Source organism: Salmo trutta, chromosome 11, assembly GCF_901001165.1.
Source record: "Salmo trutta chromosome 11, fSalTru1.1, whole genome shotgun sequence".
NCBI classification, from domain to species: domain Eukaryota; kingdom Metazoa; phylum Chordata; class Actinopteri; order Salmoniformes; family Salmonidae; genus Salmo; species Salmo trutta.
This window is the reverse complement of record NC_042967.1, coordinates 4030468-4056451: the sequence shown is the minus strand read 5'-3', so window position 1 is coordinate 4056451 and position 25984 is coordinate 4030468. Positions and strand designations below refer to the sequence as shown.

General features: G+C 41.5%; 3 protein-coding genes across 6 annotated transcripts; 1 reads left to right on the top strand and 2 right to left on the bottom strand.

Moving 5' to 3' along the window:
* Window positions 1–689: 689 nt before the first annotated feature.
* On the bottom strand, window positions 690–6782 carry LOC115202108 (AH receptor-interacting protein). Its single transcript, XM_029765998.1, has 7 exons — window positions 6642–6782; window positions 4266–4448; window positions 3825–4013; window positions 3189–3365; window positions 2819–2960; window positions 2282–2508; window positions 690–1925 (listed from the first exon to the last, which is right to left on the bottom strand). Exons 1-7 carry the CDS (start codon window positions 6738–6740, stop codon window positions 1920–1922), a joined length of 1023 nt encoding a protein of 340 aa, XP_029621858.1. The 5' UTR covers window positions 6741–6782; the 3' UTR covers window positions 690–1919.
* A 4979-nt stretch (window positions 6783–11761) lies between these two features.
* Window positions 11762–19428, bottom strand: LOC115202107 (transmembrane protein 134-like). 2 transcript variants are annotated; one of them, XM_029765997.1, is made up of 8 exons: window positions 19296–19428; window positions 13739–14007; window positions 13554–13621; window positions 13330–13416; window positions 13102–13178; window positions 12630–12674; window positions 12453–12506; window positions 11762–12120 (listed from the first exon to the last, which is right to left on the bottom strand). In XM_029765997.1, the coding sequence occupies exons 2-8, from the start codon at window positions 13949–13951 to the stop codon at window positions 12038–12040; spliced, it is 627 nt and encodes a 208-aa protein (XP_029621857.1). In that variant the 5' UTR covers window positions 13952–14007; window positions 19296–19428; the 3' UTR covers window positions 11762–12037. The 2 variants fall into 2 exon arrangements, with proteins under 2 accessions (XP_029621857.1, XP_029621856.1); XM_029765996.1 differs by lacking the exon at window positions 19296–19428 and adding an exon at window positions 14703–14889.
* On the top strand, window positions 18374–25928 carry LOC115202105 (plasma protease C1 inhibitor). 3 transcript variants are annotated; one of them, XM_029765993.1, is made up of 10 exons: window positions 18374–18448; window positions 18895–18942; window positions 19348–19636; window positions 23024–23347; window positions 23564–23779; window positions 23971–24114; window positions 24284–24487; window positions 24640–24779; window positions 24884–25106; window positions 25470–25717. In XM_029765993.1, the coding sequence occupies exons 2-10, from the start codon at window positions 18895–18897 to the stop codon at window positions 25715–25717; spliced, it is 1836 nt and encodes a 611-aa protein (XP_029621853.1). In that variant the 5' UTR covers window positions 18374–18448. The 3 variants fall into 3 exon arrangements, with proteins under 3 accessions (XP_029621853.1, XP_029621852.1, XP_029621851.1); XM_029765992.1 differs by having other exon boundaries at window positions 18393–18541; XM_029765991.1 differs by lacking the exon at window positions 18374–18448 and adding an exon at window positions 18604–18622 and having other exon boundaries at window positions 25470–25928.
* The last annotated feature ends 56 nt before the right edge of the window (window positions 25929–25984 follow it).

Genomic DNA, 25984 nt, shown 5'->3' with positions numbered 1-25984 from the left:
CCATACATTACATATTTGTGGAAGGCTTGAGCAAGTCACATGCACACTGACCAGTCTGGGCCATAAGTCTGCTGTTCTTTCAAAGTTGCCATCAGACTCTTGGTAGCCTCTTATCAGTCTCCTACTTGCTCAGTCATCCAGATTGGAGGGCAGTCTAGGTGGTGCTATACACCTTTCACTTCGTCTTGACTGTGCTCCAAGGGATATTCAAGGCCTTTGAAATCTTTTTATATTCATCCTCTGATCTGTCCCGCGGTTCTTTTGAAAGCTCATGGTTGAGTTTCTGCTTTACAATTCACGACCCAGCAGAGGGAACCTACAGGAACTGCTAAATGTATCCTGAAATCATGTGAATCATTACAATTTAACAGGTGGAGGCCAATTAACTTGGTGTGTGACTTAAGGTGATTGGTTACACTGGAGCTAATTTAGGATTGCTATCCAACCAAGCTATTTCAGTTTAGGAAGGAAAAAAATAAAAATATTCACTTGGAAGTTGTGGGGTAGGATGCGAAGACCAATACATTTACATTCCAGGCTATAAGGCAACAAAAGGTGAACATTTGAAAAGGGGGTGTGGATTTTCTGTAAGCACTTATGGAGATTTGGTGAACGCTTTGCACAATGAGGCCTAAGTAAGTGTGGGTGAGTGTGCTCGCAAGCATTGGGTATCATTACGAACACACTAGTAAGAGTTGCACCTCTTTATTTGGCTTCAGTCATAACACGGCTGCAAAAAGCACTCGCTGTCCCGTCGTAGACATAGAATGCATGATAAGTAGCCTAGTTAAACCAGGTTGAACACTGCTTACCAATGAAAACAATGTTGAGTGCAGTGTTTACTCTGCTTTTTATCCAGGCTAGATAACACACATTTCATACAACTGACACTTGAGTCAAGTCATGGTGACCCTTTGGATAACATTCACAAATACAAGGGACAAATGAGTTAAATGCTGGTATGATGAGATGTCAGTCATTTGATGTGCAAACCTATGAAAATGGACCCTACAAAAAAAGGCTAACTTGACCTTTTACTTTATGCTTGCCAGTGAGTCATCGCCCCAGTTCCATTACCATCTCTAGCCCTTCAGTGACTACTCCTTCCAGGCCTCCAATAGACTAAGTGGAGCCTTCACCATATTGCCTTCCCCTATCCAGTCCTTTCAGTTTGTTGAACACAGACCGGGAAGGAGCTAGGGGCCAAAATGATGGCCCCTATCCTAAACTACACTCACTGAAGCCAATGACTTGGCAAATCATTAGCTCTGTTCGACTGACCAAAAGGCAAGTGGGGTTGGGGTGGTGTTTGAGTTGAGGGCAAAAGAGTCCATTACAAATGTCCTAGCTCAAAATATACAGGACTACAAAGACATAAATTAGCAAATGAAATGTAATACAGTAGTGAAGATAAGAGTAAATAACTTGAATAGTCATATAGAACATTAATAGGGGTAAATAAGAAAGGGCTGAACAAGAGGGAAATGGTGGAGACTACTCTAGTGTCCATAAATATATATCTTATGATTGTCTCCGAAGTTGATGTCCCAGTCATACTGCCAGAAGTGGAGGATCTCCTGCGTATTCCTGTACTTTTGCAGCATGTGTGTGTGATGTAACTGGCTGTTTGCATAGCGTATGCAGGAAGGGGAAAGCTGAACTTTGAAAGTCTGTTGGTGTTGAGGGTAGATTTGTGTGGGTGTGTAATATCGTTGTATAAAAGATAAAAGTGAATCTAGAAAGAGAATGTGCCATGCAAGTGGCGTATGGGTTTTGTGAGGGAAAAGTGTGTGCGCCGCAAAAGTGATGTTTCATGGGGAAAGTGAATATGTCTTTGGTGTGTGGATATAACTAAACGTGTCAATGTGTCCACAACTGGTCCTCCTCTTCTTTATAACAAGAATAATGGTCTTCTTAATTCAGCCCTAAAAGAGTGCATAACAGTTTTAGACATTCAAAAAGAACATTACCTAATTAGTAATTCAACACAAAGGGATAATACTGCCAATTTAAAAATACATCAATTAGTGTAAAGACACATGGATCATTCATTTCACTAGTAAAATAAAGTGTAGACATTTTCTTTACACCAGGTAATCTGATCCTAGATTTGGGAAAAACACTCAAATAGCATTTGTGTATGAGTGCTGATATAGATTAATTTGGCATTTTAGATTATAGAGACGGGGGGGGCCTGATCCTAGAAAAGCACTGCCACTTTAAGATGTTTTAATATGGGCCCAGATTCGAAGAAACTTCTAGAAGGTACTTGGCTACTCACCGTGGTAGCGGTGGCGTTGCTGTCGTAGCTGAACAGACTCTTGTAGCGGCCCTTCTCCTCCTTCTCCTTGGAGCGGATCCTCTCCTCCATGGCCCTCAGCTCCTTAGCCACTGAGGGCCCCAGCGACGGGTCCAGCTCCACCACCTTGGCAAAATCCGCCCGCGCCTCTGTCTCGTTCCACACTGCCGCGTGGGCCTTGGCCCGCTTGAAGTAGGCCTTCATGTTGTCTGTGGGGGTGAGAGGTAAGAGTGTCAATGTGAAAGAGGCTAGTGTGTTCAAATGGTAAGTTTACACACTTAAGTAGCTGGTAGTAAGCAATAAAACTTCAAAAGGACTTGTCATTCACTAGCAACAGGCCTGCTGTAGACAAAACAGAACAGCAAAAGTAACAAATGTTTATTTTTTAAAGGGATTGTCTTAAGTAATGACAAATTACACATTCACCTTCAGAGCATAGCCTATTGTTATGTGAATTCAGCATATTCACTTGATCCTAGGGCAGGGCTACACCTGAATGTATTCAGAAGTTTGACTCACCCTCGTATTTGGAGATGATGGAGGAGCAGTGGTCCAGCACCTCGTAGTACTGACCCTGGACCAGCTGACACTGGCAGTAGTTCAGCATCAGGGGCGTGATCATGAGGTCCAGCTTGATCCAGCCCTCGTCGCCCGGACGCTCCTGATTGGAGGAGGGGCCAAGGATGGGGAGGAGTTAGAAGACTAGCCACTTATTTAGTGGGGTTAAGACATTCTATAGACAGGCAATGCATAGATCTCATTTGACGTGCAGCATGGCTAGTTATCTCAACTAAATGAAAAGTATGTCTGCAGTGCTCTAAATGTTACCCTATTAAATGCCAAAAAAAAGCAAGTCCCCAGGACTAGGTTTGAAGTCAGAAATCTTTACCTTCATCTGCAGATTCTTTAGACAGGCGATGGCATTGTGGTACTTCTCGGCCGCCTCCTTCACATCGCCCTTCTTGTACAGGGCGTTACCCTCCACGTGGATCTGAGGCACCACCTCCAGCTTCTCCTCGTCCGTCATCGCCCAGATGTCCAGTCTAAACGAGCCGGGCGTCAAAACCTGGGAGAGGCGTCAATCATATTATTCAATCAAAATTAATTTACGCAGTGAAATGACAGAGGCATGAGTGCTGCTTGGGTGATAAAAGGGTTAGAAAACATTTTGATGTAGTGCTTTTAACAGAACCAGTTGTCACAAAGTGTTTTTACTGTAACCAGGCCTAGACCCCCAAAGAGCAAGCAGTGGCAAAGGGAAAAACTCTTGAGGACATACACTGTGAAAGGAAGGGTGCCATCCTCCTCTTGATGTCGTGGTTGAAGTTCAGAGTTCATATAACCATCTAGGCGAGACAGAGGTCCATTTTATTTAGAGCAAAGCACCATGAGTGCTTGGGGCGCTAAGAAAGAAGCAGTAGCACAGTGGCAAGGAAAATTCCCTGGATGGAAAAACTTGAGGAGACAGATTCCGCACAGGGTGCTTGGACCCCTAATGGAGAATAAATAAGCCCCCCCACCTCACCTCTATGAGCTCCAGGGTGAAGACCAGGGGCTGAGGGTTGGCCTGGAGCTGGTCCAGGTCACAGTGGCCCAGGGAGTGGTGTGAGTGGATTTGAGCGATGCCACAGCAGTGTCTCTGGCCCTCCAGGGGGTCCTTCCCTGCACTGATGTTCCTCAAGGACTGGGACACCAGCGGGTACAGGGCTGTGTGCTGTAGGGAGAGAGGGAGAAGGAAAGAGGATGGTTACATTATTCACTAGGACAAATTGAGGGACTGGTGGATTTTTAAAGTACAATTAAGGCAGTTCTCTGAAGGGAAACAATTAACACAACGTATTGACAAACCCTGTCAAATTCCATAACGATCAATGTTTTTGCCACCAATTGTATGTCTGTGGGTGTCTGCACAGATGTAACGGTCTCTAATCCATCCACGTCAACCATGTTAAGTTGGGGGACCCACCTTGACGTCACATGTGAAATCTGCCACTTCTCCCTCCCTCATGGTGGCAATGACTCGCTCCCACACGGCCAGCTTGAACTTCTTTCCCAAGATGAGTTCCATGGGCTTGTTCCGGCCCCCCATGGTCCTGGAGTCATCCAGCACCGTGCCATCACATAGGCTGGAGCGGTAGTGGAATATCACCTGTTTGAAAATTGGGGGGATAGAATGAGAACTGGTATTACACACGTGGATAACTCATGTAATACACTGAACAAAAATATAAACGCAACATGTAAAGTGTTGGTCCCATGTTTCATGAGCTGAAATAAAATGATCCCAGAAATGTTCCATACGCACAAAAAAATGTATTCCTCAAATGTTTAGCACAAATTTGTTTACATCCCTGTCAGTGAGCATTACTCCTTTGCCAAGATAATCCATCCACCTGACAGGTGTGGCATATCAAGAAGCTGATTAAACAGCATGATCATTACATAGGTGTGCCCGGTGCTGGGGACAATAAAAGACCACTAAAATGTGCAGTTGTGTCACACAACACAATGCCACAGATGTTTCCATTTTGAGTCAGCATGAAATTGGCATGCTGACTGCAGGAATGTCCACCGGAGCCGGAGAATTGAATGTTAATTTCTCTACCATAAGCCGCCTCCAATGTAATTTTAGAGAATTAGGCAGTACGTCCAACCAGCCTCAACTGCAGACCACATGTAAACATGCCAGCCAAGGACCTCCACATCTGGCTTCTTCATCGTCGGGATCGTCTGAGACCAGTCACTCGGACAGCTGATGAAACTGTGGGTTTGCACAACCGAAGAATTTCTGCACCTACATCAGAAACCGTATCAGGGAAGCTGATCTGCGTGCTCGTGGTCCTCACCAAGGTCTTGACCGGGCTGCAGTTAGTAACAGACTTCAGTGGGAAAATGCTCACCTTAGATGGCCACTGGCACACTTGAGAAGTGTGCTCTTCACGGATGAATCCCGGTTTCAACAGAACTGGGCAGATGGCAGAAAGCGTGTCTTACGTTGTGTGGGCGATCGGTTTGCTGATGTCAACGTTGTGAACAGAGTGGGCCATGGTAGCGGTGGGGTTATGGTATGGGGCAGGCATAAGCTACGGACATCAAATACAATTGCATTTTATCGATGGCAATTTGAACACACAGAGATACCGTGACAAGATCCCGATGCCCATTGTTGTGCCATTCATCCACCGCCATCACCTCACGTTTCAGCATGATAATGCACAGCCCCATGTCGCAAGGATCTGAACACTATTCCTAGAAGCTGAAAATGTCCCAGTTCTTCCATGGCCTGCATACTCAGACATTTCACTCATTGAGCAAGTTTGGGATGCTCTGGGTCGACGTGTATGACAGTGTGTTCCAGTTCCCGCCAATATCCAGCAATTTCGCACAGCCATTGAAGAGGAGTGGGACAACATTCCACAGGCCACAATCAACAGCCTGATCAACTCTATGCGAAGGAGACGTGTCGCTCTGCATGAGGCAAATGGTGGTCACACCAGATACTGAATGCCGACAACCCTACTTTTTTTTTTTTTTAGGTATCTGTGACCAACATATGGATATCTGTATTCCCAATCATTTGTGATTCATACATTTGGACCAAATGTATTTATTTAAATTGACTGGATTTCCTTATATGAACTGAAACTCAGTCAAATCTTTAACAATTTTGCACATTGCGTTTATATTTTTGTTCAGTATACATTGTATTGATGAAACAGAGTTTTTTCTGTTTAGTAACAGTAAAATGTGTAGTTTCTACATAATAACTTCCCAGCAGGCTGAACATTATTATATACAAAAGTTGGACAATAAATGCTGATAGAGTGAGTTTGTTAAAGGTTTAAAATGCATGTCTTTCACATATTAAAAAGACCCAATAACAAACGAAATTCGATATTTTTATCAACAGGCAGAGGCACAAATTCACACTGATTATCCAACATACTGTCGATCATGCCGACTTCTCCAATTAAAACGTAGTAGTAATGTTTACAACCTGACGGACATCCCCACCGATCAATAAGAGAGATGAAAATCAATGAAGACTCGCCCATCCTGTAAAAGCACCGCCCTCTTACAATATCACAAAAAAACCTATCGTTTTTACTCCAATAATTACTTGTTGGCTGATCATTTCTGTAAATAACAATTCTGGTAGACCGAGTTATAGTTGAACTAAAATAAGGTAACGTATATATCACCTCAGAACATGTCAAACCTCGATAATTTCACTCCATGCTAACGTTAGCAGCTAGCTAATAATGCTAATCCGTTTAGCCAGCACTACACATACAAAACTACCCTTTGAACGTGGGATTAAATTCACTATTTTATAACTCACCTTGGTCCCATCAGGAAACGTTGACAGCTCTCCTTTGCCTGGACTGACCACTTTCTTCTGAATGCCTTCTGCGAGTAGCTTGGTAGCCAGTTCCTCCATCCTTGTTTCCCCCGAGTCTATCTTCGGGAGAGCTCGCGAGAAATCGACACATCAATTGACGTCACTGCTGACGCCTTGGGACTTCAAGCAGTCTTGTGATTAGATTACCCTCTATCCTCCTCTTCAGTCATGGATCAAATCATTCTGCTGGTGTTTTGATACTTATTCACAAGTTTAAAGGTGACGTTCTAGAATCCACATCTTCACAAGACGGGAGATGGGTCATAGTAACTTAAACCTGACAATGCTATTTTCATCATTTGTAATGTATATGAGCATAACTCACATGCTCCTAATAAGACCCCTTTTACCCAGTTTACCAGGAAAGTACAGGATTTAAGCAACAAATACTCAGAGGCTTTTCTAATTATTTCAGGGGATTTTAATTAAACATCTGATGCGTCTGCTGATCGTTTTCCTCCTAGAATGAGTCAAAGCCTTCAAAATAGCAATATTATAACTCCATTATGCAAGGATCTCTGTGTTGAGGATGCCTGGCGTTATTTCAATCCGGATGCAAAGGGTTATACCTGGACCAACAAAACTATGTCACGTAAATCTAGAATAGATTTATTCCTAATTTCCCCTTTTTTGTTACAATTTGTTATAGATGTAGATCATCAGTTGGCTCCCTTTTCTGATCATCACTTGATTACCCTGAATTTACAAGCTACTAAAAAATCTAAAGGTACTCGAGGATATTGGAAATTAAACAACACACTTCTTAAAAATACTACTCTCATTGAAAACATCAAATCGTTAGCTAAAGATATTTTTTTGCAAGAGAAGACTTGGGTCATGGAAGTAGATGGGAATTTTTCAAATATAAAGTCAGAGTGGTAGCCATTAAACGCGCCAAAGAGCTGACGCAATTAAAGAACCTTAGAGAAGAAGAGATGATGAGCAAGCTTGACAGTTTCCTAAAGAAAGATGATCTATCTGAAGAAGAGGAGTCTGTATTCAAGTCTTTACAACTAGAATTAGAACAGCTTTACACGGCTTTGGCAAAGGGTGACTTTGTAAGGTCAAGAGCAAAATGGATTGAAGAGGGGGAAAGAAACACTAGTTACTTTTTTGCACTTGAAAAGAGAAACTACAAAAGAAAATCTATAACTGCACTCAAAATTAACGATGTTTTATGCAAAGATCCCATTACAATATCATAATTTGTCAATTCCTTTTATGAAAACCTTTACAGCTCTCAATTTCAGGAAGATGGTTGTGAAAGCTACATTTGCCACATTCAGAATTATGTCCCTGTAATTGAGGATTATTTCCACTCAGTTTGCGATTCACCTGTGTCAATTGAAGAATTTAGAGGCTCTGAATTCAATGAAAAAATGGAAATCCCCTGGCCCTGATTGCCTGTCAGTTGAATTCTATAGACAGTTTTGGGAGTTACTAGAAGACCCGATTTTGAATATGTTTCAAGATTGCATTAAAAGTGGGGAAATGGTCTCCACTATGAAACAGGGCCTTATTTCATTGATTCCGAAGCCCGATAAAGACCCTTCTCTCATTGACAATTGGAGACTAATTACTTTATTAAATATTGATTACAACTTGATTTCTCTGGTTTATGCCAGAAGATTAAAGAAAGGAATAGATACATTATAAATGAGACTCGAACAGGATTTATGAAGGGCCGTCACATAAGCTCTAACATTAATTTAGTCTTGGACCTTATAGATTATTCAGATGCAATTGACTCAGATGTGGTTGTCTTATTTTTGGACTTCTGTAAAGCCTTTGACACAATTGAACATGAATTTCTCTTTAGGTCTCTTAAACTTTTTGGATTTGGTGAAAATTTTATCAAAGTAATTTGCATGTTTTACAAAGATATAAATAGTTCTGTGTTACTAAACCTTAATACTTCCAAAAGATTCAGTATCAACAGAAGTGTACGACAGGGATGCCCAATTTTGCCATTTTTATTCATTTTGGTTGTGGAACTTCTATCTCTAGATATTCTGAATAATGCAAATTTGTATGGCTTAACCATTTTTAACAAAGAAATCAAAATTTCCAAACTGGCTGATGATACTACACTTTTCTTAAGAGACAAAGACCAGGTCGCCCATGCCCTTAATGCTATAACTGCATTTTCTATTGCATCAGGATTAAAACGGAATGTTTCTAAATGTGAAATATTATGTTTATTTAACTCTGATGATAAAGAAATAGAACATATTCCTGTAAAGGACTGTGTTAAATATTTAGGAATACATCTATCAAAAAAACACTTAGTCAGACAACATTTGAATTTCTCTCCTAAAATTAAGAAAACCAAAAATATATTTAATAATTGGCTACAAAGAGATCTTTCTATACTTGGGAGAGTTCTTCTGTCCAAGGCAGAGGGACTGTCTCGTTTTGTGTACCCCTCATTATCGTTATGTGTAAATCCTGCTACTTGTAAAGAGATCAATAAGACCTTTCTTGACTTCATCTGGAAAAATAAGTCTCACAAACTAAAAATGTCAGTCCTTTAACAAAAGAGCTGAAGGCATTCTGGAAGTGTTGGATTTTGTTGACATAAATAACACTTTCAATATAAACTGGTTGAATCAATACTGATTCAATATGGTATTTCATTCCAAAAATTGTGTTTAATAAGTTGAGAAGTCTTCCATTTTTACTGAAATGTAATTATATTCCTGAAAGATGACCTGCTAAATTGGCTAGGTTTCACCAACAAGCTTCAATGGCCTGGAAAATATGTTTTGTGCACAATTTTCCCCCACATAAAGCTCTTTTGTGGAATAATTCAGACATAACTGTAAGGAATAGGTCATTGTTCTACCCCAGCTGGCATGGGAGAAATATTGACTTTGTTCTTGATGTTTTCGACAACAAGGGTAATATTCTCACATATGAACAATTTATAACATTGAAAGCGTTTCCAATACCTTTCAGAGTTTATTTCTGTGATCAAAGCTGTTACCAGTGGTCTAACTACACTAATGAAAACTCATTTTAGTTTTGGTAATGATCACAAAGTTTATCCAGAACTCAGATTGGAAGGTGTGGGCTTACTTGAGAAATCTTGTTGTAATAAATATATAAGACAAATTCTTCATTCACAAAACCAACTTACACCGAGAGGAAAGTTTTTCTGGAACATGCTTATTCCTGACATTGTCTGGAAAAATGCATGGTTAAGGCCTTACAATACTCTATACCAAACAAAGTTAAGGAAGTGCACTTCAAAATTTTACATAAGATATATCCATATAATTATATGATATCCAAATGTGTGGCTATTGATGATATCTGCGTTTTCTGTGAAAAAGGTAAGAATCTGTCTCACTTGTTCTTTGAATGTAAATTTGTGTCAGAATTTTGGGAAAACCTTGCAAAATACTTATTTACCATTATGAACACTACCTATGTTTTTGACATGAAAAATATATGTTACTATTGCAATGATAACAAGACCACTGAAATGATTGTGAATTTTTTTTATTCTTGTTGCCAAATACTTCATACACAAACAAAAATTCCAAAAATCTATACCAAAATTATTTTTTTGATTGAATTTAACTATTTTATTAAAACATTAACCCTTGTGAACAATAACAATAATAACATTTTCCTAAATCATTACAATAAGATTTTTTTCAGAGTGAATACATTTGCACTAGAATTGTTCATTCTTTAAATATTTTTTGTTTGTTCCAATATTTTCTCCTTAATACCTGCATTCTGTTTTGTATGAAGTAAGAATGTAAATTGTTGATCTGTATTTTGAATAGAATTTTTTTAATAAAAGTGAGATTACCCTCTACCAGTTGAATCAAATCAAGTAGTGTTGGTCACATACACATGGTTAGCAAGCAGATGTTATCGCAAGTATAGCGAAATGCTTGTGCTTCTAGTTCCGACAGTGCAGCAATATCTAACAAGTAATATCTAACAATTCCACAACAAATATCTGAGGAATGGAATAAGAATATATAAATATATGGATGAGCAATGTCAGAGCGGCATAGGCTAAGATGCAATAGATAGTATAGAATACAATATATACATATGAGACGAGTAATGCAAGACATGTAAACATTATTAAAGTGGCATTATTAAAGTGACTAGTGTTCCATTTATTAGTGGCCAGTGATTACAAGTCTGTATGGAGGCAGCAGCCTCACTGTGCTAGTGATGGCTGTTTAACAGTCTGATGGCCTTGAGATTGAAAAACAGCTTCTGTCTCTCGGTCCCAGCTTTGATGCACCTGTACTGAACTCGCCTTCTGGATGATAGCGGGGTGAACAGGCAATGGCTCGGGTGGTTGTCGTCCTTCATATTTTTGTCCTTTCTGTAACATCGGGTACTATAGGTGTCCTGGAGGGCAGGTAGTTAGCCCTCAGTGATGCGTTGTGCAGACCGCACCGCCCTGTGGCTGTGGGCGGTGCAGTTGCCGTACCAGGCGGTGATACAGCCCGACAGGATGCTCTCAATTGTGCATCTAAAAGTTTGTACGCGTTTTAGGTGACAAGCTGTTGCGCCTTCTTCACCACAGTCTGTGTGGGTGGACCACTTCAGTTTGTCGGTGATATGTACGCAGGGGAAATTAAAACTTTCCACCTTCTCCATTGCTGTCCCATCGATGTGGATAGGGGGGTGCTCCCTCTGCTGTTTCCTGAAGTCCACAATCATGAAAATGTGATTGTCCGTTGATTATTTTTCTCCACTCTTCTCTTACATTGATGTGGTTAAGTTTTCCCTACACACCAACATTATGCTTTTCAAATGCTTATTGTTCCAAAAGTAGCCAAAACACTGCACTGTTCCAAAAGTTGCCAAAACACTGCAATGCAAAACACTTTATACTCTTGCACGCAGAGCAAAAATACTCATCATACCAGTCATTAACATCTTGGGTATGTGGCCCCACCAAACACATCAGAGAAATACCTAATACTTTCGGCACCGACCGCATCACAGCTGTCCTAAAATTCCCATGCGGTTTGCATTAATCCAACAGCAGCGCTACTAACAAACACTGACTCAAGGAGACCTTTTAAAAGTAATATACAAAAAAACAGGTTTATTGTAGTTTCACAGTCACTATTTACTCACGAGACATGACAAACACAGGCAGGGCAAATCAGACTCCTTCTCTTTCATACAGGATGTGCAAGAAGCTATCGAGGCACAAAGTGGTTGAGTTTGCAGTAGTGGTCAGTATAAAGACAGGATAAAAAGGTTTGACATAATAAGAAAAAACATCTTTGTTACATAATTGAAAAAAGTACAATTCTCAAAATTGGACAAAAAAGCTGTAGTGCAATGGGTCATTTTTCAAAATAGGGCAAGTAGAAGAACTTGAAGCCTCTTCTTCCCCGAACCGCACAACTGATGTAAATCACATGGTACACTGAGGGAAAATGAGAGAAAACAATTACCACACTCTTTTAATCATTTCTGTAGTAAACATATGAAGCCATAGTAATGCATATGTAAACTGTAAAGCTTTTGTAATGCCTGTGCATATTTAATCTGCAGATTACTTGTATCAACATACACAGTGATAAGTCTGTGACAGTAGGGACTTCTACAGACCATTACAGGGCTGTTTAAGTTCACATTCCCACCCACAAGCACTGTCCAGACGTTATGATTAAAAAGACAGGAGAAAAGGCTGAAAGACGTGTGAAACATGAAATACATTGACAATACAACCAAGTCAAGGTAAAGAGCACTATATACCCCCAGGAATGAAGAGAAGAAATCCAGGGACGAAGAAAATGGCACTTGAGACACCTGTGGAAAACGTCAAAGATACCTTGTCAAAGCCCACAGTAAAGGACTACCAACAACCAAGAATACAGACATCTTCACTGATATTTGACAACACACCCCACATTCACTGAATCTCTTTCTTACCTGCATCCGGATTCAACTGTATTACGACCCCAGTGAAAATGAGAGCTGAGAGAAAGAAAACATGGACATTTTATGAAAAGGCAATCTCTCAAGATAACTAACAATAGAAATGAAAACACAAAAGAGGAATTATTCCAAGGCAAAGTTCAGTGCCTTGAATGCATTACAATGGGTGGTAAAAAACAAGACATCTATAAAATATAAACCGCCGTACACAAACTAAATGTTAGACTGCAGCGTTTCCCAACCCATTCCTGGGCTGTGTGCACATTTTTTTCCTAGCCTAGTAATAACACACAGGATTCAATGTATCAGCAAGCCTTTGGTTAGTTGAAACAAGTGTGTTAGTGCTGGGCTGGTACAAAAATGTGCACACCTTGCGCGTTCCCCCAGGAATGGATTGGCGAAAAACACTGTTGGAGGAGAATCACGGGAGATGTTTTTTTTCTTCAGCAGAGATGGTGTGACTTACCAACTCCAGTGACGAGGAGAAGGAATGAGGCGAGGACCACTCTTCTGTTCTTCTTCACCAGAGGGTGAGACGTCCACCTGAGGAAAACATCAGGGTTTTTCGTCAGTCATTGTGGGTGTTTGAGAGTGTGTGTGAGTACATCCTTGATCTTGTGTAATATTGTGGGCGTGGTTCAGTGTAATGCATTCTTGTGAATGACTGTTTGTGTTTGTGTGCGTGGTTAATTACCCGCAGCAGTGTGCAGAGAGCTGGGTGACAGAACTCAAAGTGCTGAACGACCACTGGGAGCTGCAGTAAGACAGAGTCGCAGGATCACTGAGGGGGGCAAAAAATTGAAAGTTGAACATCTTTATTGATATCATAGAAAATTATGAACAAACATTTACAATCGAGGGTGCCATTCTTATCTAGGTAATGCCAGACGCAATCACAACACGCCAATGAAGACAAACCTGATTTTGAAGAAGTTATTGAAAGAGGAATTGCCACTGCTGCCCAAGACGTCTTCATTTTCCAGATTCTGTGCGAGCAGAGAGAAAGAGAAAAATGATAGGTCACCACCACACATCATCACACCCTGATATCACTTCTATGTGTGTGTTACATCTATACGTGTGTGTGTATGATGGGGCATCACCTGGTACTTCAGACTGCTGCTGTGGTCGGGGGAGCCAGCCACAGCGGAGGGCGAGTGAGTCTGGGGTTTGGCAAAGGACAGGGGACCGAATGTCATCTCTCCCCCCTCTCTGTCTTTCTCTCTGCCCTTCCATCCTTCCTTCTCTCCATCAGACACCCCTTCATCCTCTCCCTCCAGCACAAACGCGTCATCGATGCTGAACTGCGTTTCCATAGCTGGCGTTTGCCAATACTCTCACACCTTGCCGCTGCTTTGGTTGATATTATACACTGTGGGTTGAGGGGGAAATTCAGCAAACAATGGAAATAAAATCAAAGGTACAAAAGCAGATTTTCTATCCAAGGGCCATATATGTGGATGTCAACATATGGCTCTGATCTAGGCTAAACTAATAGCTATAGTGGACTATAGTTAAGCTAATAGTTAAGTGGACTCGTCTTGTGTTAGCAGTTCGACGTGTGAAATCGAAATCATACAGCCAGCCTTTGGGTTAATGATTAACCACATTGAAGCTTAGGCTGCATGTCGTTTTCAACAAAGAAAATTCAGCGATATTTATTTAATTTTTTCCCTTTCGTATTTGTAACATTCATCTGAATTAAACAGATCTTGCGTAAATCTTTGATGAACCAAATTGTTTACAACTCCATCTCCACTGTACCCTCTAACCCTGCGACTTGCAAACACGTCTTTCGTAGATAAGGACATTAAGCGGCATACTAGTAACGTTATCCGGTTGAAAAACGTTAGCTTTGTGGTAGAAACAACATAAACAAAGAACGTTGCTAACTAATAAACACAAATGCGTTTACGTCAACGTACATTGTTATCTGAAGCTCTTTATGAGATAATTATTGGAAACATTTAAAAGCAACTTTTAATAGCTACTTTATCGGTTATGTCTACATTGTTAGGTTGCACTGCTCCGCTAACGGCTAGCAAATTATATAAGGAATAAACTTACTCTCTTTTTCAGGCGATTTGACTTAAATTTCACGTTTCCATGTGCACGTTCACATAATTACATTATTTGCTCTAAGCCTTTGTTTGTAATATGTCATACGAATCAATACTGACTGCAAAAACTTCCCAAAACTTTAGACTTTCCTTATGCATCCGGTTTCCGATTGGACATGACTGAGTGAAACGTATTCGGATTTCTAATACGCCCAAATAAAAAGGCTCTACTAATCGATCGCTGCCTTGCAATGTCGATTTATCATGTACTTATTAATAAGGGAAAAATGTATTATCCATAAAATAACACGAATGTTCATTTTTATTCGTTCATGTTTGTTCATTTTCATTCGTTCATGTTATGTTTATTGCGTAACAACAAGCGGAACGCAGAAATATTAAATTGATGTATATTTTTAAAAAGTTGACCTTATCAATGTTAATCAAGATGAATATACATAACTATAAAAAAAATACAAAGATAAACTATACTGAACAGAAATATAAATGCAACATGCAACAATTTCAAAGATTTTACTGAGTTACAGCTCACATAAGGAAATAAGGAAATTTAAATAAATACATTTTGCCCTAAAATCGAATCGTACAACACTGGCTCCGACGCTCGTCGGATGTGGCAGGGCTTGCACACTATTACAGACTGCAAAGGGAAGAACTGCCATGAGCTGCCCAGTGACACGAGCCTACCAGACAAGCTAAATTACTTATATGCTCGCTTCGAGGCAAGTAACACTGAAACATGCATGAGAGCATCAGCTGTTCTGGACGACTGTGTGATCACGCTCTCCGCAGCCAATGTGAGTAAGACCTTTAAACAGGTCAACATTCACAAGGCCCCTGGGCCAGACAGATTACCAGGATGTGTACTCCAAGCATGCGCTGACCAACCTGCAAGTGTCTTCACTGACATTTTCAACTTCTCCCTGTCCGAGTCTGTAATACCAACATGTTTCAAGCAGACCACCATAGTCCCTGTGCCCAAGAACACTAAGATAACCTGCCTAAATGACTACCAACCCATAGCACTCACATCTGTAGCCATGAAGTGCTTTGAAAGGCTGGTCATGGCTCACATCAACACCATTATCCCAGAAACCCTAGACCCACTCCAATTTGCATGCCACCCCAACAGATCCACAGATGATGCAATCTCTATTGCACTCCACACTGCCCTTTCACACCTGGACAAAGGAACACCTATGTGAGAACGCTATTCATTGACTACAGCTCAGCGTTCAACACCATAGTGCCCTCAAAGCTAATCACTAAGCTAAGGACCCTGGGACTAAACACCTCCCTCTGCAACTGGATCCTGGACTTCCTGACGGCCGCCCCAGGTGGTAAAAGTAGGTAACAACACACCCGCCACGCTGATCCTCAACACGGGACCCCTCAGGGGTGCGTGCTCAGTCCCCTCCTGTACTCCCTGTTCACTCATGACTGCACGGCCAGGGACGACTCCAACACCATCATTAAGTTTGCTGATGACACAACAGTGGTAGGCCTGATCACCGACAACGATGAGACAGCCTATAGGGAGGAGATCAGAGACCTGACCGTGTGGTGCATGGACAACAACCTCTCCCTCAACGTGATCAAGACAAAGGAGATGATTGTGGATTACAGGAAAAGGAGGACCGAGCACACCCCCATTCTCATCAACAGGGCTGTAGTGGAGCAGGTTGACAGCTTCAAGTTCCTTGGCATCCACATCACCAACAAACTAACATGGTCCAAGCACACCAAGACAGTCGTGAAGAGGGCAAGACAAAACCTATTCCCCCTCAGGAGACTGAAAAGATTTGGCATGGGTCCTCAGATCCTCAAAAGGTTTTACAGCTGCACCATCGAGAGCATCCTGACGGGTTGCATCACTGCCTGATATGGCAACTGTTCGTCCTCTGACCGCAAGGCACTACAGAGGGTAGTGCGTACGGCCCAGTACATCACCGGGGTCAAGCTTCCTGCTAGGACCTCTATACCAGGCGGTGTCAGAGGAAGGCCCTAAAAATTGTCAAAGACTCCAGCCACCCAAGTCATAGACTGTTCTCTCTGCTACCACACGGCAAGTGTTAACGGATTGCCAAGTCTAAGTCCAAGAGGCTTCTAAACAGCTTCTACCCCTAAGCCATAAGACTCCTGAACAGCTAATCAAATATGGCTACCCAGACTATTTGCATTGTCCCCCCCCCTCCCCCCCACGCTGCTGCTTACTCTCTGTTATTATCTTTGCATAGTCCCTTTAATAACTCTACCTACATGTACATATTTACCTCAAAGCCGGTGCCCCTGCACATTGACACATTGACTCTGTACCGGTAACCCCTGTATATAGCCCCGCTATTGTTATATACTGATGCTCTTTAATTATTTGTTATTCTTATCTTTTACTTTTTTTTAGGTATTTCCTTAAAACTGCATTGTTGGTTAAGAGCGTAAGTAAGCATTTCACTGTAAGGTCTACACCTGTTGTATTCTGCGCATGTGACAAATAACATTTTATTTGATATGATCTATAGATTTCCCATGACTGGGAATACAGATATGAATCTGTTGGTCACCGATACCTTAAAAAAAGGTAGGGGCATGGATCAGTATCTGGTGTGGCCTCATGCATCTCCTTTGCATAGAGTTGATCAGGCTGTTGATTGTGGCCTGTGGAATGTTTTTCCACTCATCTTCAATGGCTGTGCGAAGTTGCTGGATGTTGGCGGGAACACACTGTTGTACGTGTCTATCCAGAGCATCCCAAACATGCTCAATGGGCAACATGTCTGTTGAGTATGCAGGCCATGGAAGAACTAGTTAGTTACTCTATAAATTACATTTTCAGCTTCCAGGAATAGTGTACAGATCCTTGCGACATGGGGCTATGCATTATCATGCTGAAACATCAGGTGATGGCGGCAGATGAATGGCACAACAATGGGCCTCAGGATCTCGTCACAGTATCTCTGTGCTTTCAAATTGACATAGATATAATGCAGTTGTATTAGTTGTCCGTAGCTTATGCCTGCCCATACCATAACCCCACCGCCACCATGGGGCACTCTGTTCACAACGTTGACATCAGCAAACCGCTCGCCCACACAATGCCATACACGTGGTCTGCAGTTGTGAGGCCGGTTGGACGTACTGCCAAATTCTCTAAACTGACATTGAAGGCGGCTTATGGTAGAGAAATTCAAATACAATTCCCTGACAACAGCTCTGGTGGACATTCCTGCAGTCAGAATGCCAGTTGCACGCTCCCACAATACTTGAGACATCTTTGGCATTGTGTTGTGTGACAAAACTGCACATTTTAGAGTGTCCTTTTATTGTTCCCAGCACAAGGTGCACCTGTGTAATGATCATGCTGTTTAATCAGCTTCTAGATATGCCACACCTGTCAGGTGGATGGATTATCTTGGCAAAGGAGAAATGCTCTCTAACAGGGATGTAAACATATTTGTGCACAACATTTGAGAGAAATAAGCCTCTGCGTATGGAACATTGCATTTTATTTTATTTCAACTCGTGTAACATGGGACCACCAACACTTTACATGTTGCGTTGCTATTTTTGTTCAGTGTATTATGGGAGCTTTTGCCAAATAACCATGTGATTTTCGGTAAATCAGCCCGTACAAAGTGCAAACACACAAGACCACTAATCAAACAATAAACAGATAAGTCATTATTTTTGGTGAGAGGAGGGAAGGGAAGGACACACACATACTGAACACACGCAGTAGGTGAACCCTTTTTTTTCCAGTTGAGAAAATATATCATCATCATCCTCAGACTATTTCTGATGCTGTAATATTTGAAAGTGACCTGCAGTGTGAGTAAACTTTTTAGATGCCTTTTTAAAGACCTACCAATGACTCAATCACGATAGGCCTACTGTCATAGGGATATCATGGTTAGTTACTCTAGAAATAATATTTCTGATATTGCTTGTCTATGTTGTTATAACTGCAAATGCCATGTCTAATATTTAGCTTGTTGCACTGAGATATAGAGCATGAGTGAATGACCAATCGGATTAGGAAAGAATCCATGAATATGTGCCAAACCAGTCTTGTTTTTTTTGTTCTATTGATTTTTTTCATTCCCACTGCCCCTTTGCCCGCTGTGTCCCGCCATCCCTTCCTACCTCTTCTCTCCCCCTCTATCTTTCTTCATCTTCCCTAGATGGGGATTTCAGTCCTATCGTGTGTCTCCCTCCTGCTTGTCTTTGAGGTAAACACAAAGGGCCAGTTTCCTGGAGAAAGATTAAGAACACTCCTGGACTGAAAAGCATGCTAAACAGAGAATCTCTGTTGAAAATGCTTTTTAGTCCTGGGTCCGTTGCCTGCATTTACAAAGAGTAGGATTGCTGTTCGGTTTTAGCTTTTAGATCATAATGAATATAATAATATGGACAGGGCAGACCTGACGCTAGATCCGCACTCCTACTCTAAGACACTTTTTGAATAAGGGCCCAGGAGTGTAGGCTTAAATCTGGTTCTGGGAAACTGGCCCATTTTGTTTTGTAATATCAAACGCTGTTTTTTAGGACAAATGCTAATGTGGCGCAGAGACACCTCATGTACCTTACTGCCTCCACCTTCTTGTTTGGTTGTCCATCTCTGTCTCTCTATCCAGCTTTTCTCTTCCTCCGTTGGGGTCCTGCAAGGTGTACCTGGCTCCACCCTGGTCTTCCCATGTCTCCCCGGCCAAAACCAACAAAGCTTTGCTGGGGCTAAGATCACCTGGAAATACAACGACTCCCCGATTCCCGACTACCCAGAATCCTCAGAGCAACTCAAGCTCTCCAAGGATGGCTTCTATCTGGAAATCTCTCCTGTCAGTGTTGCCAACGAGGGGGAATATGAATGTGTGATCAAGCAGAATGATATGGAGTTGCAAAAAGTCCACATAGTTCAGGTTGATGGTGAGGACATACTGTCACCTATTTTCATCACAACTGCCTGTGACGTGATGTAGGCCTTTCTTGAAATAGACACTCCACTTCATTTTTACATTTTTCTTTTTAATCATGTTACAAGTTCAAACTCAATCACTGGTTCACTTTTCATTATTCTTACAGAGTGCCTACATTTTTATACTTAGTAATTCATCTTCAAGTCTATGTTGAGAAGAGAAATAGGACGACAACTTTAGCAGAGTGTCATGTCTTGGCTATCATTGATGTTATGACGATTGTTTTATCAACTCGATTAACTATGTTCAATTATTACGATGATTAAATGAATCCTGTAACAATTTACTCATTACCAATCTTGGGGCACCACGGAAAAAGTTTATTTAACGAGTTACCGTTTTTCGAATTAACGCTCATAGATATAAAGATCTCTTACATTTCAGTCATTAATTAATTGTTACCTTCTATCAGTCTCATTCTGAATGTCGCAAAATCCTTGGATATCTGCACGAACCCTAGCATAAATGATGAATCAAAGCTATATACAAATTGGCTTAATTTTTATTTACTAACTAACTAAATAATCACACAGAAATACATAAACAAAAACAGAATAGCTTACACATTGATTACTACATAAAGCAATGAAAGGTCCCTAGGGTAATAAACCGATATGACGGCTTGCTACACAAAATGAAAAGGGAGAGGCATGTAAGAAAGAGCGGGAGAAAAGACAAAGGACTTCACTATCATACATACAGCTGATAACTATGCTCATGGAAATGCTAAAACTTTGCACATGAACGGTCCGTTCATTCAAAAATAATTGCAATGTACATATTTACAATTGTATGCCTTTGTCTCTCTGTTGAAATTGCCGGTCCATTTTCTGGAGAGTCAGTCGACAGAAAGTCTCTGGTTGTCCACCAGAGGTCACCATGTCCTTTGCAGTCGTAGCTTGTCCAGCGGCTCTGTTCCTTAGAATAGGGTGGTGAGAGGAAATTGTTCTTTGTCTCGTCTTCGGTCGAGTTTCCTAGACTATTTTACATATACAGCTGCAGACTGTGGATGTGTAGTCTTTAGTTTTGTAGATTTCTGAACCATTTGTAACGTATTCAGCTGGCGCTGCACATAGCTGGTCTATAGAGTCTAACCATTTGTGATGTCTGGTTCTCGTGATGTCTGGTCTTGTTGAGATTTTCTTCTTCTCTGATGAAAGTTTCAGAGTTTCTAGCCATTCCGTACCTTTCAGCTCACGCTGTCGGTCTCGGTGGCCTAATGTACATTTTGTCACGAGTCCTATTTAACCTGTCTGGGCTAGGGGGCAGTATTTTCACGGCCGGATGAAAAACGTACCCAATTTAAACAGGTTACTACTCTGGCCCAGAAACTAGAATATGCATATTATTAGTAGATTTGGATAGAAAACACTGACATTTCTAAAACTGTTTTAATGGTGTCTGTGAGTATAACAGAACTCATATGGCAGGCAAAAACCTGAGAAAATTCCAAGCAGGAAGTGGAAAGTCTGAGAATTGTAGTTATTCTTTTGATTCTCTATCGAAGCTACAGTGTCTGTGGGGTGACGTTGCACTTCCTAAGGCTTCCATTGGCTGTCTAAAGCCTTCAGAAAGTGGTTTGAGCATTTTCCTGTCACTGGGCAGATAATAGGAGCTCAGTTTCTGAGTGGTCTGCCTGGCAACAAAGGGATTGGATATGCTTGGTCCCGCGAGCGCGCCCCTCCTTCTTTTTCTTCTTGAATGAATATGCTATTGTCCGGTTGGAATATTATCGCAATTTTACGTAAAAAATACCATAAAGATTGATTTTAAACAGCGTTTGACATGCTTATAAGTACGGTAATGGAACATTTTGACTTTTCGTCTCTTGTTCTGCGCTCGCGCGTTACCCTTTGGATAGTGACCTGAACGCACAAACAAAACGGAGGTATTTGTACATAAATATGGATTGTTTCAAACAAAAACAACATTTCATGTGGAAGTAGCAGTCCTGGGAGTGCATTCTGACGAAGATCAGCAAAGGTAAGAGAATATTTCTAATACTAATTCTGAGTTTAGGTTGCCCCAAACATGGCGAGTGTCTGAATAGCTCCGTGATGGCTGAGCTATGTACTCAGAATATTGAAAAATGTGCTTTCTCCGTAAAGCTATTTTAAAATCTGACACAGCGGTTGCATCCAGGTTTAGTCTATCTATAATTCTTTAAATAATTGTTATATATTTTGTCAACGTTTATGATGAGTATTTTTGTAAATTGATGTGCACATTCACCGGACGTTTTGGTGGGAATACATTTTCTGAACATCACGCGCCAATGTAAAATGCTGTTTTTGGATATAAATATGAACTTTATCGAACAAAACATACATGTATTGTGTAACATAATGTCCTAGGAGTGTCATCTGATGAAGATCGTCAAAGGTTAGTTCTTCATTTAGCTGTGTTTTGGGTTTTATTGACACATGTCCTTGCTAGGAAAATGGCTGTGTGATAATTTTTGTCTATGTACTCTCCTAACATAATCTAATGTTTTGCTTCGCTGTAAAGCCTTTTTGAAATCGGACAATGTGGTTAGATTAACGAGAAGTTTATCTTTAAAATGGTGTAAAATAGTTATATGTTTGAGAAAGTTGAATTATGACATTTTGTTGTTTTTGAATTTTCCTGATATTTCACTGGCTGTGTCCCGCTAGCGTCCCACCTAGCCCATAGAAGTTAAGCACTCTAGGAAAAAGGGGCGTTCCCTCATTTTGTCGTAATGTCTGTGCTCACGTGGGTGTGGTCACTGACTGGTTAAGACTTCATATGAAAAACAAGGCTAACATCAGATTACATCTTCTCACAAATAGTTTCACATTTAATCATATAAGTTCCCCCAACATTTGGGTGTGACCCTGACAACTGGGAAATATATACATTCAGAGATACAGTTAGGTTGTTATACTGTCCTTCATGAGATCCCAAAACACAACTGATCTGACATAATTGTTCTTTATATACCACGGACCGTTCCAACTCTTTGGATTACAGAAATATTGTTTCATTCCCCACTTTTGGATGATGGAGTTTTGGCGAAGAGAGGAGAGAGAAGGGGGGGGGCAATCTAGCGCCTATGATCCTTACCTTAAAGGGCAAGTCATGACAAGAGGGTTTAGATCACAATGAATAAGGCATTCAGTCGATTTAAACATACAGCCCCAGAACTTCAGTGTATTCATAGATTGTAATTCTTAAAAACTGGTGAAATATGGGGCAATTCTTTTGTTGCAGTTTAGCAAACTCTACAGGTCAGCAAACTTTGCATGCATTTTGAGGTTGGCTCCAGAAATTATTTCTACTGTTGTGCTGTCTTTCATCTTGGTCTCTGTCCCTCCAGTGTCCAGCAGCTACATTCTCAAAGTAAACGAAGGGTCCACTGTGAATTTACCTTGTGATCGCCCACCATCCAGCAAAGACCTGGTCCATTGGTACAGATATGATAAAGGAATGACGAACGGCACACGGAAGCAGTTGAATCCTGCAGAGACTGGAGAAATGGTGGATGGTGACAGACTAGAATGGCTTTTTGGCCCCCTTGAAAAAGATATGACAATCACACTTAGTGCGGTCAAAATGGAGGATGCCGGCATATACTACTGTGAGACAGCTGAAGAGGGCAGAGACAACAGCAACTTTAATACAATTGAGCTAATTGTGGAAGGTACGTTTAGCTAACCTTCTTCTTCTTCTTCCATTACACTCTCAAACTTTTGCATATATATACACGTTTGTTAAATTGGTGTAATTCGCAAATGTAACATCAATTGGTTCCAAATAGCCATAATGCCCAAATGTTAGACTCTCACCTGCAATGTTCAAGACACTGTCACGCTCTTGATTTGTTGAAATTATAATCATCGTTTGCCATTTCTTTTAGCCACGCCCACCGTTCTTCCTTACTCCTGCGTTGGGTTCATGACCCCCTGGGAATCGTGTCAGGACGAGACCAGCAGGTCGTGGGAGGCCATGCTAGGAGAATCCCTCAATGAGTTCTCCATGAAGCTTTATGCCCACCTCAGTCAATCACAGCCCATGCAAAACCTGCTCTTCTCTCCAATCAGCATCAGCGGGGTGTTAACCCACCTGTTACTAGGTAAGAAAGAGAGGGTGGGGTTTCTTTAAAATGGAACATGGGGAGGGGTTGTCCAACTGCACTCATACTCTAGACCTCAGTTCTTTTGAAAAAAAGCAACACTCTTGATATAAACTCTCACTGAATGATTGATGCATGAAAGGCCAAGTAAAATACATACTGTATCATCCTCTCTCTCTCTCTCATATTAGGGGCTCGTGGCAAGACAAGGAGAGACATGGAGACGGCTCTCTGTCTGTCTCACGACTTCTTCTGTGTTCATTCCGAGATGAAAAAACTGAAGCTGAAACTTCAGGACACACTGAAGATGGCCTCCCAGATCTACTACAACCCCAGTACTACCAGAGCACAATTAATACTCATGATAATTATAGCTTGTTCTCCACATATAATTTCGAATTCTCGTCGTATATTGTCAATTTAATCATGAGTCGCCATCCCCCCTTAACTCACTGTCTGTCTATCTGTCTGTCTGTCTGTCTGTCCCTCTCTCTCCCCCCACAGATATGAAGTTGAGTGAGTCCTTTACCAACCAATCCATGCAGTTCTACGATGCGGATCCAGTCAAATTGACCAATAGCAGTGAGGTAAACGTGGAAATGATCAACAGTTGGGTTGCAAAGCAGACAAATAATAAAATCAAAGAGCTGGTCGACTCTGTTCCCGCCCACACCAAACTGCTACTCCTCAATGCTGTGTATTTCAATGGTCAGTATCCTGTGTGTGTGTGTGTGTTTGTGTTTGTGTTTGTGTGTGATCAAAGCAAGCTCTTGGTAAGCACCGATGCTCAATCTATCTGATAGGATATAGTCTATTTTAGCGGATATGGAGTATGTGGATTATAAAAATATCTGTTTCAGGTCAATGGAAGATGAAATTTGATGCAAAATCCAACAAGTTTCCATTTGTGAAACTGAATGGTGATACTGTGAAGGTGCCTGTCCTCTACAGTGCCAAATACAAATTGGCTGTGCAATATGTCCCGGCAGTGAAGGCACAGGTAACCATTTTGATTACACACACCCACACTTACATGCACAGATACACTATAAGCAATCACACACACAATCTACGTAACATTCTGACCTTGTCTATCACCCATAGGTGGCGATGTTCCCTCTCTCTGGTGCAAGTAGCCTGTTCCTCTTGCTCCCGCCCACTACCAAGCTCTCAGACCTGCAATTGGTGGAGGGGAAGATGACGGACAAGGCAGTGAGCCAGATGGTGGAGCAGATGAATCAGGTGTCTCCCCAGGCCACCGAGGTCACTCTGCCCAAAATCAAACTGGACATCTGGACCGAGATGAACACCCTGCTCAGGAAGATAGGTCTGTCTGTATGCGTGTCTGTCTGTCTTTTAGCTTACCTGCTGCCTGACTGTTCGAATTATAAGACTGTGCATTTCGTTGTAGCCACCTGATTCAACTAACCACCAAGCCCTTGATTGGTTGAACCAGATGTTTGTGCTTGGCTACAACAAAAATGTCTTCATCCAGAAGCAGGAATGGATTTCCCCAGGTCGTTCTAAGTCAACCTAAACCAACAACTCTGGCTTTTCTTGATTTGCCTCTCTCACTTCTCTCCCTCCCTTTCTTCTATCTCCCTCTACCTTCTCTTTATCCTTCTGCCCTTCTTCGCTCTCCTTCTCCATATCTCCCTCCTCTTGCTCCCACGCCTCTTTCTTCCCTTAGGTTTGTCGGAGCTGTTCGACAGCGCCAACCTGTGTGGCCTCTACCCCGACAACGAGTTGCTCCTGACGGAAGCCCGCCACCGGGCCTTCCTCACCCTGACGGAGGAAGGTGTGGAGGCTGGGGCGGCCACTTCCCTCGCTTTCTCCCGCTCCTTCTCTTCCTTCTCAGCCCTCAGGCCCTTCCTGATAATACTGTGGAGCGACCAGGCCAAGGCCCCACTGTTCGTGGGCCGAGTGACCGAGCCGTAGGAGAAGGAGTAAGAGAGAGAGGGTAGCATGCATATAGAAAAAAAGCCATGTTTGCAAAAGAAAAGAACAACTTCATTCTATATAGTTACATGTTCATTGTAACTTCATTGAATGACTGTCAAAGTGTTTAAAAATAAATACTTGGGAGGGCTTGCTATAGGTTGTCACAAAATGCATGACTTATCAAAAAATAAACGTTGACATCTCTCCACATGTGGTATGGGCATCTTTTTGGACAAATGTGCTATTTAAATCACTCTTCTGTCC

What these genes read in the sequence shown, in the direction of transcription:
- LOC115202105 (XM_029765991.1), top strand. An exon ending in CCACATAGTTCAGGTTGATG is followed by an intron (nt 19,637 to 23,023) that starts GTGAGGACATAC and finishes CTGTCCCTCCAG; the next exon opens with TGTCCAGCAGCTACATTCTC. An exon ending in AATTGAGCTAATTGTGGAAG is followed by an intron (nt 23,348 to 23,563) that starts GTACGTTTAGCT and finishes CATTTCTTTTAG; the next exon opens with CCACGCCCACCGTTCTTCCT.
- LOC115202108 (XM_029765998.1), bottom strand. Translation starts at nt 6,740, where the DNA reads ATGGAGGAACTGGCTACCAAGCTACTCGCAGAAGGCATTCAGAAGAAA. An exon ending in TAAAGAATCTGCAGATGAAG is followed by an intron (nt 2,961 to 3,188) that starts GTAAAGATTTCT and finishes TCCTCCAATCAG; the next exon opens with GAGCGTCCGGGCGACGAGGG. An exon ending in CATCATCTCCAAATACGAGG is followed by an intron (nt 2,509 to 2,818) that starts GTGAGTCAAACT and finishes TCACCCCCACAG; the next exon opens with ACAACATGAAGGCCTACTTC.
- LOC115202107 (XM_029765997.1), bottom strand. Translation starts at nt 13,951, where the DNA reads ATGGAAACGCAGTTCAGCATCGATGACGCGTTTGTGCTGGAGGGAGAG. An exon ending in AATAACTTCTTCAAAATCAG is followed by an intron (nt 13,417 to 13,553) that starts GTTTGTCTTCAT and finishes TGCCCCCCTCAG; the next exon opens with TGATCCTGCGACTCTGTCTT. An exon ending in ACAGTTGAATCCGGATGCAG is followed by an intron (nt 12,507 to 12,629) that starts GTAAGAAAGAGA and finishes CGTTTTCCACAG; the next exon opens with GTGTCTCAAGTGCCATTTTC.